Source organism: Acartia tonsa, chromosome 5 (genome assembly GCF_053477335.1).
Source record: "Acartia tonsa isolate MP-2025a chromosome 5, ASM5347733v1, whole genome shotgun sequence".
In the NCBI taxonomy this organism is placed as follows: Eukaryota; Metazoa; Arthropoda; class Copepoda; order Calanoida; family Acartiidae; genus Acartia; species Acartia tonsa.
Genome location: NC_137264.1, coordinates 14,115,085 through 14,133,926, shown reverse-complemented (window position 1 = coordinate 14,133,926; position 18,842 = coordinate 14,115,085). Strand labels below are relative to the sequence as shown.

The 18,842-nt window shown below is 31.2% G+C and overlaps 1 protein-coding gene across 5 annotated transcripts in view; it reads right to left on the bottom strand.

Moving 5' to 3' along the window:
• Nucleotides 1-18,842, bottom strand: part of SCAP (SREBP cleavage activating protein) — a 58,746-nt gene that overhangs the window by 23,961 nt on the left and 15,943 nt on the right. For 4 of the 5 annotated variants that reach the window (XR_013879533.1, XR_013879534.1, XR_013879535.1 and 1 more), the window contains exons 20-34: nt 18,192-18,306; nt 16,850-16,907; nt 16,456-16,531; nt 15,641-15,717; nt 15,323-15,394; nt 8,327-8,393; nt 6,133-6,211; nt 5,489-5,618; nt 5,148-5,229; nt 4,517-4,659; nt 3,952-4,164; nt 3,615-3,702; nt 1,720-1,803; nt 762-835; nt 21-103 (exon numbers count right to left, since the gene is read on the bottom strand). Coding sequence is in view for 2 of the 5 variants with exons in the window: in XM_080160384.1 (XP_080016510.1) it covers nt 21-103; nt 762-835; nt 1,720-1,803; nt 3,615-3,702; nt 3,952-4,164; nt 4,517-4,659; nt 5,148-5,229; nt 5,489-5,618; nt 6,133-6,211; nt 8,327-8,393; nt 15,323-15,394; nt 15,641-15,717; nt 16,456-16,531; nt 16,850-16,907; nt 18,192-18,306 (1,441 nt within the window). In the remaining 3 variants the exon portion in view is untranslated. Of the gene's footprint in view, nt 1-20; nt 104-761; nt 836-1,719; nt 1,804-3,614; nt 3,703-3,951; nt 4,165-4,353; nt 4,428-4,516; nt 4,660-5,147; nt 5,230-5,488; nt 5,619-6,132; nt 6,212-8,326; nt 8,394-15,322; nt 15,395-15,640; nt 15,718-16,455; nt 16,532-16,849; nt 16,908-18,191; nt 18,307-18,842 lie in introns of all 5 variants that reach the window. The other variant, XM_080160385.1, reaches the window with a different exon arrangement.

The following is an 18,842-nucleotide window of genomic DNA, read 5'->3' as shown; positions in this document are numbered from 1 at the left end:
ACACACACATAGTAAATAACCTGGCACAGAATTAGGGAAGACCAGGTCCAAGAAATCAATGTGGCCATCCAGTTTTATTGATATGATTCGGTTTCTCACAAGCCTACCATAGATAGATAGTTAGTTAGATATCTTTATACATAGTTAGTTAGATATCTTTGTAGATAAATAGATAGATAGTTTTGTGGATATGATTCGGTTTCTCACAAGCCTACCATAGATAGATAGTTGGTTAGATATCTTTATACATAGTTAGTTAGATATCTTTGTAGATAAATAGATAGATAGTTTTGTGGATATGATTCGGTTTCTCATAAGCATAGCATAGATAGATAGTTAGTTAGATATCTTTCTAGATAGGTGGATAGATAGTTTTATGGATATGATTCGGTTTCTCACAAGCCTAGTGTAGATAGATAGATAGTTAGATATCTTTATACATAGATAGTTAGATATCTTTGTAGTTAAATAGATAGATAGTTTTGTGGATATGATTCGGTTTCTCACAAGCCTAGCATAGATAGATAGTTAGGTATCTTTCGAGATAGGTGGATATGATTCGGTTTCTCACAACCCTAGTATAGATAGATAGTTAGTTATCTTTATACATACATCTTTCTGGATATGATTCGATTTCTCACAAGCCTAGTATAGATAGATAGATAGTTAGATATCTTTCTAGATTTTTTTCATGTTGCTAAGGATAGCTCCTCAAAGAAGTTATGGTTTTGTCTGACTGTCTATCTATCTACCTCTCCTACCTTATGATATTAATAGGAACCCTCCTTCCATCTTGATAGGAACAACATAATTCCCCTGTCATTGGATTCCAACACTTAAAAAAAGAACACATTAAAATAAGTCTTTAAAGACATTTATATTTGATAGCAACCAGTAAAATCACATTTTTATTATAAAATACATATCAATGCTACAGTTTTAAATAAAAAAATAGATAGTGAGACAAACAGATAGATGGATAAATAGATGGATAGGTCGATAGACAAACACATAAATAGATGGACAGACAGATGGATAGATAGATACCTTTATTCTTCTAGTATTACAAGCCAGAACAACTAACCCATCTAATGAATCAAAGCTCCAAACTGATAGAGAAACAGACAGATAGATAGAGAGAAAGATGGAAAGATAGATGGACATATACAGATAGATAGATAGATCCCTCTATTCTTACAGTATTACAAGTCAGTACAACTAACCCATCTACTAAATTAAAGCTACAAACTTTTAGACAAACAGACAGTTAGATAGACATACAGATAGACAGACATATAGATGGATAGATAGATACCTTTATTCTTCCAGTATTACAAGCTAGTACAACTAACCCGTCTGCTAAATCCAAGCTCTAAACTGATAGGACAGACAGATAGATAGATGGACAGATAGATTGATAGATAGACAGACAGATAGATAGATAGATACCTCTATTCTGCCAGTATTACAAGCCAGTACAACTAACCCATCCGCTAAATCCAAGCTCTAAACTGATGGACAAACAGATATACAGATAGACAAACAAATGGATAGATAGATAGACAAATAGATAGATAGATAGATACCTCTATTCTTCCAGTATTACAAGCCAGAACAACTAACCCATCTGCTAAATCCAAGCTACAAACTGATGGACAAACAGACAGATGGATAGATAGATGAACAGATGGATATTTATACATATAGATAGATAGATACCTCTATTCTGCCAGTATTACAAGCCAGTACAACTAATCCATCTGATAAATCCAAGCTCCAAACTGATTCTTTTACTGGTGACTTCTAAATAAAAAAAATAATTTTCCAGTACGGCTTTAAAACCGATTAATATCTGATTGATTAGGAACGGTTCTTAGTCATACTGAAATCGTATTACAGACACTTTTTGGGTATAGTCCTTTTCGTGACATCGCTTCTTATGGGGCGATTTGTCGTATTTTTCACAGTAGATTTTCTCCTATTTCTAGCCCCTGCGGGGGGCTCTAACCCTGCGGGGCCAATAACCTAACCCTGTGGGGCAATCACCTAACCCAATATAACCTAACCTAACCTAAAATAACCTATAAAAAGCCATTTTAAAAATACGACAAATCGCCCCATAAGAAGCGATGTCACGAAAAGGACTATTCCCCACTTTTTCACAAATATTGAAATAAAAATCATGAAATAAATACCAGTTTTGTTATACTGGGCCTCCAGCCCCTAGGCTATAACCAAATCTTGTATTCTTTATTTTATTATCCGCGGAAAGCTGTCTATAGATTTGTTATCCTGGACCTCGAGGCCCTAGACTATAACCAAATCTTATATTCTTTTATTTTAATATCCTGTCTATAGTACGATGCGATGAATAACTATTAAATATTCATCCTTTTATCTATTTTAGTAGCGCAGCTACCAAGTGTATAGACTTAGGTCTGTCGTCCGTATGTTCTTAAGGAATAAGACAATAGACGAATAATTTATATATGCCCTGAATTTTGATAAACAAATCATTGTTGGTTGAAAATTTTGGACAAAACCAAAGAAAACTTTAAAAACCAACGAATAAGAGAGAATATTCATAAAACTTTAGGTACCAGTATTTTTTACAGTCCAATGTCTCCCTAATTTCTTTCTAATTATCTATCTATCTAATACCAATATTATTTCCAATCATAATCTTTCTATTTACAACAAAAGATATTATATCAAAATAATTCTTTCAGTCCTAATTCTAACTGTCCTTCAAACTTTCAAGCACTAGGACTCGGCATGAGACAATCTTTATGAAGATCAAAAACGACATTTTGTGAAAAAAAGGACTAATTACCTACTAAAATCGCGTTACTGAAATTGTAAAAGACGGTAGGTTCAAGTATTAACAATACACATTTTGAACAATAAAGATTACAACAAACTTTAATACCAATAATGAAGATCTATACCAATTTATCACTCAATGTCTTATCCCTTTAGATCCCTGACTAACTTGCAGAACAATCCATTTTGTAACAATAATGATTATCTTTAACACTTGGAAAAGATAAAAGCATAGAAAGAGTGAATATCTCCCGGGAGGGAGGGGACATTCGGCTATTAATTTCGTTAGTCCCCAAAGTTTTATATTTGTTGGCTTAGCAACTTTGGGGACTTGAATTTTTATTGGTTGATTTAATGGTTAATATTACAAACGTTCAACCTCTAGGTGTAACCTACGAAAGGAAATTTAGTGTATCATCATTGGGCATGTACAGCAATTAATCGGCCATTGTCTTATCCCTTACGATCCCTGACAAAATTTTTTAACAATAATGATTATCTTTGCCACTCGAAAAGATATCCATGGAGGGAGGGGACATTCGGTTGTTTGTTACATTAGTCCCCAAGTTTTTAACGCTTTTATATTTGTTGGCTTTGCTATTTTGGGGTCTTTAATTGAATTTTGATTGGTTTATTAAATTAAACGTTTCAACCACTAAATGTAATCTACAAAGGGGTAATTTTGTGTATCATAATTGGGGATGTACATCAATTTATCGGCCATTGTCCTATCCCTTTAGATCCCTGGGAATATCTCTATCACTTGCAATGGAGAATATTATAAAATTTACCAAATTAGTTGGAGAATTCTTTGTCTTTCTCTTGAAGTTTTCATTGAACTTTTGGTAGGCATCTGATAGATTCAAACTCTTTTTGGTCCTAGATAGATAGAAAGATATTTAGATGGATAGTTAGATGGATGGATTGAATAGAGATTTTATTGAACTTTTGGTAGGCATCTGATAGATTCAAACTCTTTTTAATACATGATATATAGATAGATGGATTGTTAGATAGAAAGATGGATAAATTACAACATAAACAGTTTGTAACAAGTATAAAAATAATGAAATATTCTTATTATTGTAAGTTCAAGCGACTTTTAGGGACAAAATAAACCATATTTACCTAAACTTAAATCTTGACGGCAACCTAGCTCTCAACCCATCCTCCCATCCCATGCTCAAACCACTACTGGAAGACGATGTGAAATTGAAAACTTTATCATTTAGTAGTGGTTGTTGTTTTGAATGATCATGTTCTTGTATTTCATGTTCACCACTCTCCTCCTGTCCATCACCAACTATTCCTGGTTGTTCTATTTCTGTTGAGGCGTTATTTCTGAAATTAAAGGAAAATTTAAAGAATATTATGCAATAGACGAGAAAATATAAATTAAATTATTTGAACTCATGAACTAGTAACCCAAGTGTACAGAATAATAATTTCAATTAGACTTTCAAATACCTAGTTTACTTAAATTTTACAAGAACCATTATATCAATTTGTTATTAATAGGACAAAACTTACCTCAAAGTGCTTATACATTCTCCAGTCAAAGAATCCCAAACACAAATTTTGCCACCAATACAATGAGATAATAGAATATGATATGTCCATCTTTTAGTAAATGTTCAATTTCTTAACTGTGAACATTGACAAAATTCCCCAATCACAAAAGGACAAAACTTACCTCAAAGTGCTTATACATTCTCCAGTCAAAGAATCCCAAACACATATTTTGCCACCAATGCAATGGGAAAGAAGGATATGTCCATCTGTCAGTAGATGTTCAATTTCTTGGCTATGAGCATCTAATGATATCGGTACTCCTTCCTAAATAAAAAATATTTTATTAATATAATATAAAGATGCTTTCCTTCAAAGTACTTATCGCGCACTGAAAACCGCCTACTTAAAAAAATATGAATGAAATATAAGGAGTGAGGGAGTAGTTTCTTTCCTATGCATTCTATCAACCCACAAATTTTCAATTTATTTAAAAAGTATGGAGGTCGGTGGCGTTTTCATTGCTAAACAATGCAATTTGTGAGAAATTGCCAATTTAACAACATCTAGATATAAAGCGACAGTTTGTAACCTGAATTTCAGTGTATAGTTTCCTTTTATTAGAAAAATGGAAAGGAAATATTTCTTATTATGAACAATACAAATGTTTACTCACAAGTTAATTGTTATCCAGCTAAACTGTACAAGACTGAAGAGGGTGCCATGTTCACCAAAAAAATTTCAAATAACTAATTATGAAGAAGAACTTTTTCACTGCAGTGAATTTATCAAGAACTAAAAACTTCAAACCTAACCTGAACAATTTGAGTATAATGTCCATGCTTGGAGTCCAATCTTCCTGACCTCCATTCTGCATAGTTTTTGGTACATACAAACCTTAAATAGTTCAAAATAAATAATATCTTGACTGGTGGAAAAGTTTGGGCACTGATGATTTGAACAGTTTAATACAAGTCTCCAAAGTTTTTAATTCAAAGAATGAGAAAACATGTTTATGAAACTTTTGGAGACTAGTATAATATACAGTCTAATGTCCCAACCCTCCTTTGAATTGACAACAATTAGTTAAATATTTACTGAGGGACTAACGAACATACACTAACTATAGAGTAGCTAAACTATAATTAAAGATTACCTGTAACAGACAATAGATAGATAGATTAAGAAGAGCAAGGAGGGAATAGATAATGTGAAAGCTAGTATTAATTCCCCAGGAGAGGTTGGAACAAATGGTGAAAGCTCCGGACTGTCATCCAACAGATCATCTAAAATTTATCATAATCAGTAAACAATTAGCCAAGGATCTAGGGGGATAAGACAATGGCCGATAAATTGATGTACTTCCCCAATGATGTTAACCAAAATTACTCATACTGCAGATTACAATTAGACGTTGAATCGTTTTTACACTCAACTAACCCATCAAAATTCAATCAATGTTCCCAAAGTTGTTAAATGGAATAGGAAAATGTTACTATAAAACTTTAGGGAAAAGTGAAATAAACAGCCTAATGTCCCCTCCCTCCCTGATTATTAATGAAGCTACAAAAAAAAATACAACAAAGTAACATAAAAACTAACTGTCCTTTTACCTTTAGCTAGTAGGTAGACTTCCATTTAATTTTTGTACTATTGCCCACAAATTGTGAAAATCGGACCAAAGCAAATTGTCTTTTAAATTTTAGGCACAAACTTAGAATGATGGGAAACTTTATTTTGATATTTCAAATGCTGTACTTTTTAAGAAACTTCTTTTAAGAATTATTATGAAAATCTTACCTAAATCTTCATCATCAATAAGTTCTTGATTAGTAGCAGTATTAATAGAATCAATATTCCAACTTTGCGCATCTTGCTCCTAAAACAATTATAACATATAAAATATAGATATATCTTTGGAAACTAGAATTAAAGAGCTTTCCATAATAAAAGGGGTCAATATTCAATTTTTGACCATCTTGAAATTATAGCTAATCAATCAATAAATCAATAGTATTCAAAATATAGATACACAACATATAAATATAGAATTTTTCTAGACCTTTGGACAGTTAGGGAGTTGAATCCATTTTTATAGAAGCAGAAATATAATCTATGATTATGGTTTGGACCCTCTAAAACTGTAATCTACCTTTCCACTTTCCCCTCTCTTGGTGAAGATATCTTCAACGCCGATACGATTTTTGAAATGTAAGATTCTACTTTCCCCTCTCTTGGTGAAGATATCTTCAACGCTGATACGATTTTTGAAATGTAAGATTCCACTTTCCCCTCTCTTGGTGAAGATATCTTCAACGCCGATACGATTTTTGAAATTTAAGATTCCACTTTTGCCTCTCTTGGTGAAGATATCTTCAACAAGAGAGACAAAAGTGGAATCTTATATTTCAAAAATCGTATCGGCGTTGAAGATATCTTCACCAAGAGAGGGGAAAGTGGAAGGGTAGATTACAGTTTTAGAGGGTCCAAACCATAATCATAGATTATATTTCTGCTTCTATAAAAATGGATTCAACTCCCTAACTGTTGGATTAACATTTTACTCTTTTTTTATTCTTTTTAAAACAGAAGTAAAACATTTTGATTTACCTCCAATATTTTACTTTTTTCTCGGATCTATGGTCTCAAGAACCTTCAAAACAATGGTTTTAATTAGTTCTCAATACCAATCACTCTTTTTTTATTTTAATAGATTTCTATGAAAGTAAACGAAAAAAAATATACTTTCATTTTTTTTTATGGAATTTGTACTTCTTCACATGAAAGGATAATTAGCTTTTGTATGAAGTTTCTTGAAAAATTAATCTAGCTATTTCTTTGTATTCCTTGGGTATTGTAAAGACACTGTCTAAGCCAATATCTTTATCTTTTATTTTTTGTATTTGTTAGCATGTACGTACTAATCAGGGATTTAAGGGATAAGACAATAGACGATAAATTAACGTAGATCCCAAATTATGATAAACAAAATTAGCCCTCTTGTAGATAAAGATTAATTTTTGAAAAGTTTAGCAATTATTAGTTTAGAAATAACTAATTATTAAAGGTTCCCAAAGTACAGCGAACAAATAAGATAACAGGGTTTTAAAACTTTGGGTACCAATATAGTGTACATTCCAATTTTCCCCTCCCTCCCTCCCTGGTGTACAAATGTAATATTTTGTGTGTGCACTAAATAGGAAAATTATTATTTCTTCTCAAGGTTTATGTGTGTGTATGTTTGTATGTGTGTATGTTTGTGTGTCTGTGTGTGTGTGTCTATTCATAATTATACAGGGATCTTATGGGATAAAACAAGGGACGAAAAATTGATAATATTCCCAATGATTACAAACATAATTAACCCTTTAGAAGATTAAATTATTGGTTGGAAGTTAGGATAATACAAGTATGGAATCAACCAATAATAGTTCAATAAAAGTACCCAACGTTTTCGCTGTTATGTATAAGATGATTTGGTTATAAAACTTTGGGTTCCTATATAATTTACAGTCCAATGTCCCCTCCTTCCCTGTATTTATTGTTAGTTACAGGATCATAGATGTTTTCCCCAAAAAACAGGAAAGATAATTGTTGATAGAATGGTTCATTTTAAATGTCTAAATCTATACCTATAAAAATTGGATACTCCATATGTTGGGGGTTTCTTACCTTACCTTTCCCTTCCATAAATTTAAAAAAAGCTTTAATATAAAAAACACATATATAATTATATGAACAATCTATACAAAAACGAATGAATTGTTTTGCAGAATCATTTAAATTATTACTGAGTCCCAAAAGTTATTGTTACTATTCCATTGATAGTTTGCAATAAATGAGTGATATATATCATATTCTTTGTGGTGTTTTATTTACCTGGTTTCTAAGTCGAACCACGGCATCTGGAGGTACAGTTACTGACATAGTGATGGGAGGAATACCCAAGGTATTTTGGGGGTACCCACGATATTTTGGGGGGAAGATTTATTACCTGGTTTCTTAGCTGAACCACGGCATCTGGAGGTACAGTCACCGACAGCGTGATGGGGGGCAACAAACTAAAAAATAGATTATTAAATTGATGGATAGATCAAGAAAAAATTATGATTAAAACGATAAAAATGATTTATCAAACAGATGTTTAGGTTCATACAAATTTTTTTTGAAAGTAGACAATCAAATTTTTAGGTCTTTTGAAGACTGACAGAGAGACAAAAGGATGCTCATCAGCAAAGGGAATCTACACAAAAAAGGGATGATTGTATAATCCTATTATATAAAGTAGTAAGCGTTTTTTGTCTGTCCCGAAGGATCTCGCTAACCGCTGAACCGATATTGTTCTCCTTTACAGTGAAGCTTCTTATAGGTCCTGGGAAGGTTTTTAACTATTTTTGGGGAGGGTGTCTTCACCCCCCTCCCCCCCAAAATTTTTTTTTTAATCTTTTGAAACTCAAATTTAAAAAGGAATGAGGTCGACTTTTCCCCCTTCTACTTTAAGTGCCCCTAGAGGCTTCTAGGGGCGTAGCCGCTAGTATGATATATAGGGTAATTGAGAATTTTCAACCATTTCATAAAAAGGACAACGTGATAGGTTAGGTTAGGTCAATTTAAGTTAGATGAGGGGCTACTAGGATGTAGGTAGAGTGCAACCCCGTGTGGGTAAAAATAAATTAAAATCTACATAAGGAATATGGAGCAAAATATGATTTAGAAAAAGATTGAAAATATGAAAACTAAAAACTGTTGAATGTGTATCTACAGATTTATAAATTCGAGTAAGATATATGCTATTAAAGTTAAATTCTTTTCAGTATTTATCCTTTCATGAGAACACTATTATTTTTTTATGTTATTATTAGCTTAATAAAGCTTCAAAGATCAAGTACAAAGAGATGTACCTGTAAAAATCATTAATGATATAAATAAAGATTCAAATACAGATGAATCTTGATAGTGCTATGAGATTGGCTATTATACAAATATTTGATTCAAATGAAAATGTCTAGCTAAAAATTCCAGTTACTAAAATTTAGATTAATCTATAAAAAGAATTTATTAATATTTGTAATATAATGCTGTGTATTTTACTTCTAATTTATAAAACGCACACATCTAGTGACCATATTTTGAACTAAACTCCGATTTTAAAAAGGAGGAGCTTTATGGTTTAATGAGTGGAGTCAACATTTCAGGTCTTACTGGGAAAAAACTTATAAGAAGATTAAAGAGGGTTATTAAGAAAAACAGAAGAGGGTAGAGGGTTAGGAGTTAAATCGTTACTGAATTTAGCCAAGAATCTTATATAACTTTCTAAAAACAGGTATTAAGATCTGTCAAACTTCTGTATGTCTTTACGTCTGTCCATAATGTCATGAGAGAAATAAGATTTACTCAGCCACTATGAAAGCTAGTCCATTGATTATTAACATTCCACTTCTTTTGGAGCATATTTAAGAATAATACAATCATGGATAGAGTATCCAGTATATGTCAGCGATGTAAAAAAAAGACATTGTATAATTATTTCTGTTGCGTGATTTTCATTATTACTAATTTATTTCATTTATTCTATGTCCGTCTTTCTCTTTACATTTGATTGATAATTCACTTTGATTGAGTCAATCCATAAATTTATTGTGCTTTGCTTCTAATTGATGTTGTAATTTTTGTTTAAACATCATTGTTACTTCTGTAATGATTAGGCTATGAAAAGCCTAAAAATAAGTGTTTATGCATTACTACCAAAAAGAGATATAGAAATAATTATAAAATGTACTTTAAAAGAGTCTTACCAAAACAATAAGATTGACCATTAATAAGACATTTCATTTAAAGAAAGATTTCTTGCTGAAATTGCAGCTATATAAGACTAGAGTAATCTTTCTAAAAAAAATGATATACTAATTCTAAGATTATGGTCTATTTGTTCCTTCCAATATATAAGAAGCAGACATCTAGTGAACATATTTTGAACTAAAGTCTTATTAAATATGGAGTACCTTTATGGTTTAATGGGCGGAGTCTTACGAACATTCAACAGGGATATAAAGAAAAAAGGGGGTAGGAGGTAAATCATTATTAAATTCAGCCAAAACAAACGGGTAATTTGTATAATCCCTTCTGCTTGATTTAAACCAGTTCTGAGAAATACTCAAAATAAAAAAATGCATGCTGATAAAGAAAATTATCTAGGAAAAAAAATCACCTATTGAGATAACTACCTACAAAAAGTGGACACAAAGCTTGGGCGTCTTATCAACAAAACAGAATAATTAAAGAATCTTAATTTCATTACCATGGGCTATGAAAAATAAACCTTTTACTTCATGATTCAGAACTGGTTTGTATTCAGCAGAAATGTAGCTGGTTAAAGAGAAAATTATGATTCAAATTATAATTGGCCCACTCTCAATTAGTGTTTCGAGCCTTAAAAAAACATACAAAATTGTTTATAACAAATTCTATTACCGTCATAAAAAATTCTGCCTAGTACATGGAAAATTAATAGCTTATATTTCATTAGGTCACTATTCAAATTCAATAATTCTAACAAATAATATAGTTCTTACTAATTAAGAATCGTAAGCATTTTATTTATCAGACAAAAAATAGTGTACAAAAAATGATGAACATTACGCATTTTTACGCATTTTCATGTAAAAAATTCAACACCTAGCGTGTTTATTATAAACTAAAATGTTATATCAATAGACAAAAATGGGAGGAGATTTGGGTGATTGACAATTCTTGAATATGTTCTCAAGAGGGCGGAGACTACTTAATACATTTATTGAGACTTAATTCTGTGAGGGGAGGAGTATTTATTTGAATCTATATTTAAATGGGGGTGGGGGGTATTTAATAGAATCTTCAAGATTTATAAGGTTAAAGAGATGCGCGGGGGTGACTTTTTATATAAAACCTTATAAAATGAGTTGTATGTGTGCTCAGTAAGATCTCCAAAACCGCTGGACCAATGCAGGGTCTAAAATTCCAATGAAAGGCTAGAATTATTTGCAAAATTTGGGTTTTTTAAAGACTTCTATTAAAAAAGACATATGGAAGATAGTGCAACTCCCCTCCAAATATATCATATCTGAAAAAATTTATGGGACCAAAAAAAATTCTGAAAACTAAAAGAATCATCAGTCAAACATTAATAGAAGCCGAAAACATCACATTTCACCCATTCTGTAGCAAAGGGTCAGACAAAAGGACATTTCGAATTATAGAATAGCTTTGCTACTTCAAAATTAGTTAATAAATCAATCAAAAAGATCATTCAGAGTCTACACTGATCAATCAGTATATAGAAACCTAAAAGGTTATGTTGCATTAAGCCACTGCTCAAATTAAATAATCTATGAAACAATATAGTTTTTAATAATCTAGAAAACAAGCATTTTAATCATCAAAAATAAATCAGGTTTGAACAAAATGATGAAAATTCCACATTATTATTAGTACTTTTATGCAAAAAATGAAACACCTAGCGTGTTAATTATGAACTAAAATGTTGATATTCATGGACAGAAAATGGGAGGAGTTTCAGGGGATTATATATTTAGGAGACAATTCTTGAATATGTTCTAAAGAGGGAGGAGACTAGGTACTTAATACATTTATTGAGGAGACACAATCGTCAAGAATTATATGGTTAAAAAGGGGGGAAGTCTTTTTAAAATAAACTGCCGGTTTGCATAATAAGATCTCCAAAACCACTGGTACAATGTATCTAAAATTCTAATGAATTGCTAGAATTTGCAAATATTTGATTATTTGAGGATACTGGGATAAGATCTCAAATAAAAGATATATAAAATATTTTTATAAAAATTATATCTGAAATTAATAGGGATGGGACCAAAAACACAAAAGAAAATATGTGAAAAATATAGCTAAAATTATAGGACTGTAGACAAGAAGTTTCAGTCGTCAATCTTTAATAGGAGCCGAGAAAATTACGTTTCACCCATTCTGTTGGTAACAAAGGGTCGGACAAACGGACGTATTTATCAAATTATAGAGTAGCTTTGCTACTTCAAAATAAGTTGATGAATTTACAAAACCAAAGAGGTTCCACTACTTAATTTAAATTTAAAAACCTAAAAGGTTATACTCTTCTAAGACACTGCTCAAATTTATGAATTCTATCTAACAATATAGTTTTTAATAATCTAGAAAACAAGCATTTTAATCATCAAAAATAAATCAGGTTAAAACTAAAAGATTAAAATTGCACATTATTATTAGCATTTTCATGTTAAAAATGGAACACCTTACATGTTAATTATGAACTAAGAAGTTGATATTAGTGAGCAGAAAATGGAAGGAGATTTAGGTGATTATATTTACAGGAGCATTTATCTTATAGGGGAGGGAAGGCGGGTAAGTTATTTATTAGAATCAACAAGATTTATTAGTTTTAATAGATGGTTGGAGGGGAGAGGGAAGAAATCTTATGATATAAAACTTTTAAAAATAAGCTGTAAGTGCCCAGTAAGATCTCCAAAACCAGTATAAAAAGTAGCCGAGGAATTGAAGTTTCCCTCATTCTATTTATACAGATGGTCAGATGAACGGACATTTCAAATAGTAGTGTAGCTTTGCTACTAAAAATATAGAAAGTAATAAATAGTTCATTTAGAATACACTTCTGTATTAGTATTTGAAAACCTAATAGGTTTTAATCTTTTAGATAACTGCTCAAATTCAATAAATCTAAAAAACAAAATAAGTCTTAATAATTAGGCATAGTGGTAAGCATTTCAAAATCTCAAATTAATAGGATTTAATCAAAATACAATTTAACATTCATATTTCAAAATAAGATACACCTAGTCTGTTAATAATGAACCAAATTTTTATATTAATAACAGAAAATGGAAGGAGATTAATGGGATTATATATTTATCTGACAATTCTCACATATATACTGAGGAGGTATGAGAAATAATATTATAGGGGGGGAGGGTCTTTATTTATGTAACTATTACAAACTTCTTGACTTAAAGGGGTTTTATATGTGGCAGGGGAAATCTTATCTTATAACTCTTTTTGATAAACTACTGTGTGCCCTGTAAGATTTATAAAATTATGAATGGCAAGAATATGTAAATATTAGATTATTTTAAGAAAAGACCTAAAAAATAGGAGCTGAGAAAATCATGTTTCACCAATTATGTTGGTAATAAAGTGTTGGATGAACGGTCGGATATTTCAAGTCACAGAGCAGCTTTGCTACTTCAAAATAAATTGATAAATCAATAGATCATTTATAGGCTACACTAATTAATCCGTTAATAGAAACCTAAAAGGTTATGCTGAAGTTAGCCAATGCTCAAATTCAATAATTCTTTCAAGAATATAGGTTTTAATAATATAGAAAACAAGCAATTTGATAATTACAACTAAATCAAGCTTTAAAAAATAGAAAATTGCACATACATTTTAGCATTTTCCTGTCAAAAATACATCACCTAGCGTTTTAATTATGAACTAAAATGTTGATATTATAAGGTACAAAATGGGTGGAGACTAAGGGGATTAATTTATACTAAGGTGACAACTAAATACATTCTCAGAAGGGGGGGGATAAATAATTTTGTAGGGAAGGTGTATTTTTTATCTTAGAAGGGGGAGAGGGGTAATTATTTAAATCCCGTAAATAGGGGGGGGGGGGGGATTAGTAAATAAACTGTCCGCATGCCTAGTAAACTCTCCAAAACCGCTTGACCTATGGGTCTAAAATTCTAATGATTGGCTAGAATTTGCAAATATTAGGTTATTTTAAGACCACTAGTAAAAAAAAACATGAGGAAGACAGTGCCACTCCACAAAAATATTATGTTTGAAATTATTTATGAGACCAAAAACACAAGCACAATATGTGAAAAATAGAGCTAAAATGATAGCAATGTAGACAAGAAGTTTCAGCAGTCAATCATTAATAATAGCCGAGAAAATCACATTTTCTCAATTCTGCTGGTAACAAAAGGTTGGACAAACGGACTGTTATTACAAATAATAGAGTAGCATTGCTACTAAAAAATAATTACATCAATGTACATCTAAACAAAAAAGGGGATAATTACTTAATTTTTATATATATATAAACCTAATAGGTTATATTTCATCAAGCCACTACTCAAATTTAATAAGCAGATTAAATAATATTGTTCTAAATAATTCATAACAATAAACATTTCATTTATTAGAAATAAAATAGTTAAAGCAAAATGATAAAAATTACACATTTCTAAAAACATTTTCATGTAAAAAATGCAGCACCTACCGTGTTTAGTACGATCTAAAATGTTGCTTATAATGGACAGAAAGTGGGAGGAGATTTTGGGGATTATTTAGTTCCGTGGCAATTTTTAAATAGATTTATGGGGAGGAGACAAAAAAAATATTTGGAAGGGGAAGGTGAGGAGAGGGGGTCAAATGGGTAATTAAAAGAATCTTTTAAGGGTAATAGGAGAGGGGGGAGGCTAAATATTTAGATATTTAAATCTTAATATCTTAAAACCCCCAGTTAAGATAATCCAAAATACCGCGTTTTTAGATTAAAATAATTTGAAGAAAAGTTAGCATTCAAATCATTTCTGCCAAACAATGAATTAATGAAAGTGCCCAAAGTTTTATGTCAGTAAATGAGAGACCACGATTATAAAACTTTGAGTACCAGTATAATTTACAGTTCAATGTTCCCTTCCTCTAAGCAAACATAAAAGGACCTTTATATAGAAATTGTTGACACCTCCCTTAAACCAAAATAGAGGGGTGTAGTGTGGTGTATAACAAACATCAAGATAAGAGTTATATTATGGTTAAGGGGGTAAAATCAACCATCCACCCAAAAAAAAATCTTTTTAACATAAAATTGTAAATTAGGGTTGGTGTCGACTTTTACTCCTCAATCCTTACTTGTAGAGGTTTCTAGAGGTTTCTAGGGCGCAGCTGCTAGTTTAATTATATTTCTAACCTGATATAAGAACCATATAGAGAAATATTGTAGAGACCAAAGAGCATGGGCCAATGTGAATGCGGTAACCTCCTACAAAAAAATAAATTAAATGAATTATGAAACTAGTTCAAAATATTCCATGTTTGTTTTGTCAGTAATGCATTTAAAGGTACCCCCCCCCCCCTTAAAAAAAAACAGATGTTCAGCTGTCTTAACGAAGGGAAGAAAGAGAGAGAATACATAAAAAGAAAATGGCACGAATCAATTTACAAATACGGTCTTTTGAATATGACTAACAGAGAGAAATATAGAGAAGCTTTGCTTTAAAAAACTTACTTCCAAAATTCGTTAGTCTTGTGAACTAGTTTAGCAATTGTGTCAGGTTTTCTAGCGTTTCCAGTATCTTTGTATACCTAGATAAATAGATAATTAGATAGATAGATAAATAGATGGACAGATAGAAGAAAATAACTTTGTCAGTTGAACTAGCTTGGATTTTGTGTCAGGTTTTCTAGCGTTTCCAGTATCTTTATAAACCTAGATAGATATAAAATGGATATTTTGATAAGAAAATAGATAGATAATTAGAGAAATTAATAGCTAGATAGATACATAGTAAGATAGTTAGAACTTATTTGATTTGTGTATTAGTTTGGCTATTGTGTTTTCTAGCGTTTCCATTATCTTTATATACCTAGATAGATAGATAGCTAAATTAATAGATATATAGCTAGGTAGATAGATAGCTAGAAAGATAAATAGATAGACAGATAGATAGGTATGTAGGTAGATAGGTAATTAGGTAGATAGTTAGAGCCAAGAGATATCATTGTAACCAATTAGAAGAGATGATTGTAACAGGTTATTCTTCTGCAATTAATTCTTTCTAACCAATGAGAGTCAAGAGATATCATTGTAACCAATCAGAAGAGTGGATTAATATCACGTGACTGATTAAATTATTTCCCGCCAAAAAAAACAATGTTACCTGTGGTTCAACACTGGATAGAATCTTGGAAACATATGGAGTGATTGTTTTACAAAATTCATCTATCTATCCAATGAGAGTCAAGAATTATTATTGTCACCAATCAGAAGAGAGAATTCTTATCACTTGACCAATGAAACAATTTATCGCTACAATACTTTACCTGTGGTTCAACACTGGATAGAATCTTGGAAATATCTGGAGGGGTTGATCTTCTGTACTCATTAGCTCTATGTCCACTAAAAACAAGGATGAGACATGCATAAGAGTGAAGCTTAACAAATTACCTAGTCAGACAGACAAACATTGCATCGACAAATATAAAGTAACTATAAAATTATTCCACAATATTTAGAAAACTAAACGAAAATTCTGAATCCTACCAAAAATTACTTAAATATTAGATGCTTAAAATAGACATACTTACAAATAAATAATCTTTAATAAAAATATCAGCTGTCTATCTCAAACAACAGCCGAAAAAATCACATTTATCTCATAGCATTACAGTCTGAAAGAATTATAGAGTAGCTTCGCTTCTTTTAAAAATATCTAACCTTCTAGTTGATGATTCTTGTGGGATGTTTATTGATGAAAAAGATTCGGACTGAGTTCCTGAACAAAAATATGAATCAGGTCCATCCAGGGATCTTAAGGGATAAGACAATGTACGTTAAATTTATGTACATAGCCAATGACGATGAACAAAATTACTTCTTCGGAAGATTGAAATTATTGGTTGAAAACTTTAGACACAGCGAGTTTGAACCACCAAATCAAGATTCAATGGAAGTACCCAAAAACGATTAAGAGAAAAGGACAGCACATGTTTAATAAAGCTTTCCAAGATATAAAGTATGGTGGAAATGGATATAGAATATACGTGAATATTATGACAGGGGAAAATGTCGTCAATTTAGGTTGCTAACATTGATATCACTTAATAGTCAGTTCGTTCATCCAGTAGATGAGGAGGTTATAGGGTAAAGGAGATGGATCGTTATTTTAGCCAGCTACAAGTTTCACTTCAATAATAAGTAAGGTGTCATTTTAAATAGACACTTCAAAGTTATCATCATCAGCATTATGACGTCATTTACATCTCTTGATAAATAAGCTTCAAAACTTTTATACAAAATCTACAGATTTATATCTTTATCGATTAGATGTCATACATAAAATTTCCAATATTTATGTTGAACAAAAAGACAAAAAATCTCCATAATTCTAATTATTTTAAAATTATAAGAATGAATTTTGATATTTAATAGTTGGATATTATTCTAAGCTTTGAAATAGAGAAATATAGCGGCTAAATTGTGAACTTTCAACTACATGATAATCGAACACAAAGTTCACAAAATGATTTCATGGGTCCAATTCTCTTATCAGAATTTAGCATCAGGATTTAGGTACCCTACCTAGAATGGACAAAAACCTGCCCTGGACCCATATGTAGATTTTCTGAACACAATTTGTTAAAAGATTAAACACACAGAGAGACATCCTGTTACTTTTATAAGAACTAGCGGCTACGCCCCTAGAGGCCTCTAGGGGCATTTGAGGAGGAGAGAGTCGAATTTAATAATTCAATTTCTTATTTTATATTTTAAAAGAAAAAGTAAAAAAAATTTACGTTTGACGTTTGTTTTTCGTTGAACTCTCTTTCTAAAATTGAGAAATTAAAAAAAAAATAATTTCTCTAGGGAGGGTGGTGGTACCCTCCCCCCAAAATAGTTATAAACCTTCCCGGGACATATGAGAATCTACCCTGTTAAGGAGAACCCGATCGGTTCAGCGGTTAGCGAGATCCTTTGCTACAGACAAACAGACAGACAAACAAACAGACAGGCAGACAGACATCGTTCTACTTTGTATTATAGATTAACATAATAATACCTTTTATAATATAATCTATAATTCCAATTTTATAGATAAACAGGAAAATCCACATAACCATAGTTAGCAGAAATATTCTAGATACCACTCTTCTTTGGGCCCAGAAATTTACTACCTAGATAGATAGATAGTGAGATAGATAGTTGGATAGAAACATAACTATTGTTAGTAGAAATATTCTAGATACCACCCTTCTTTGGACCCAGAAATTTACTACCTAGATAGATAGATAGTGAGATAGATAGTTGGATAGATAGAAGATTATATAACCATTGTTAGTAGAAATATTCTAAATACCACTCTTCTTTGGGCCCAGAAATTTACTACCTAGATAGAAATATTGGTAGAAAGTTGGCTAGATAAATAGATAGTAGGATAGATGGATGGATAGATAGATAGTCAGGTAGATAGATAGATCGTAGAAATATTCTGGATACCACTCTTCTTTAGGCCCAAAAAAATAACTACCTAGATAGATATATAGTTGGTTAGACAGATAGCCATTGTTAGTAGAAATATTCTAGATACCACTCTTATTTGGGCCCAGAAATTTACTACCTAGATAGATAATTAGTGAGATAGATAGTTGGATAGACAGATAGCCATTGTTAGTAGAAAAATAGATAGATAAATAAATTGATGGAAGGTAGA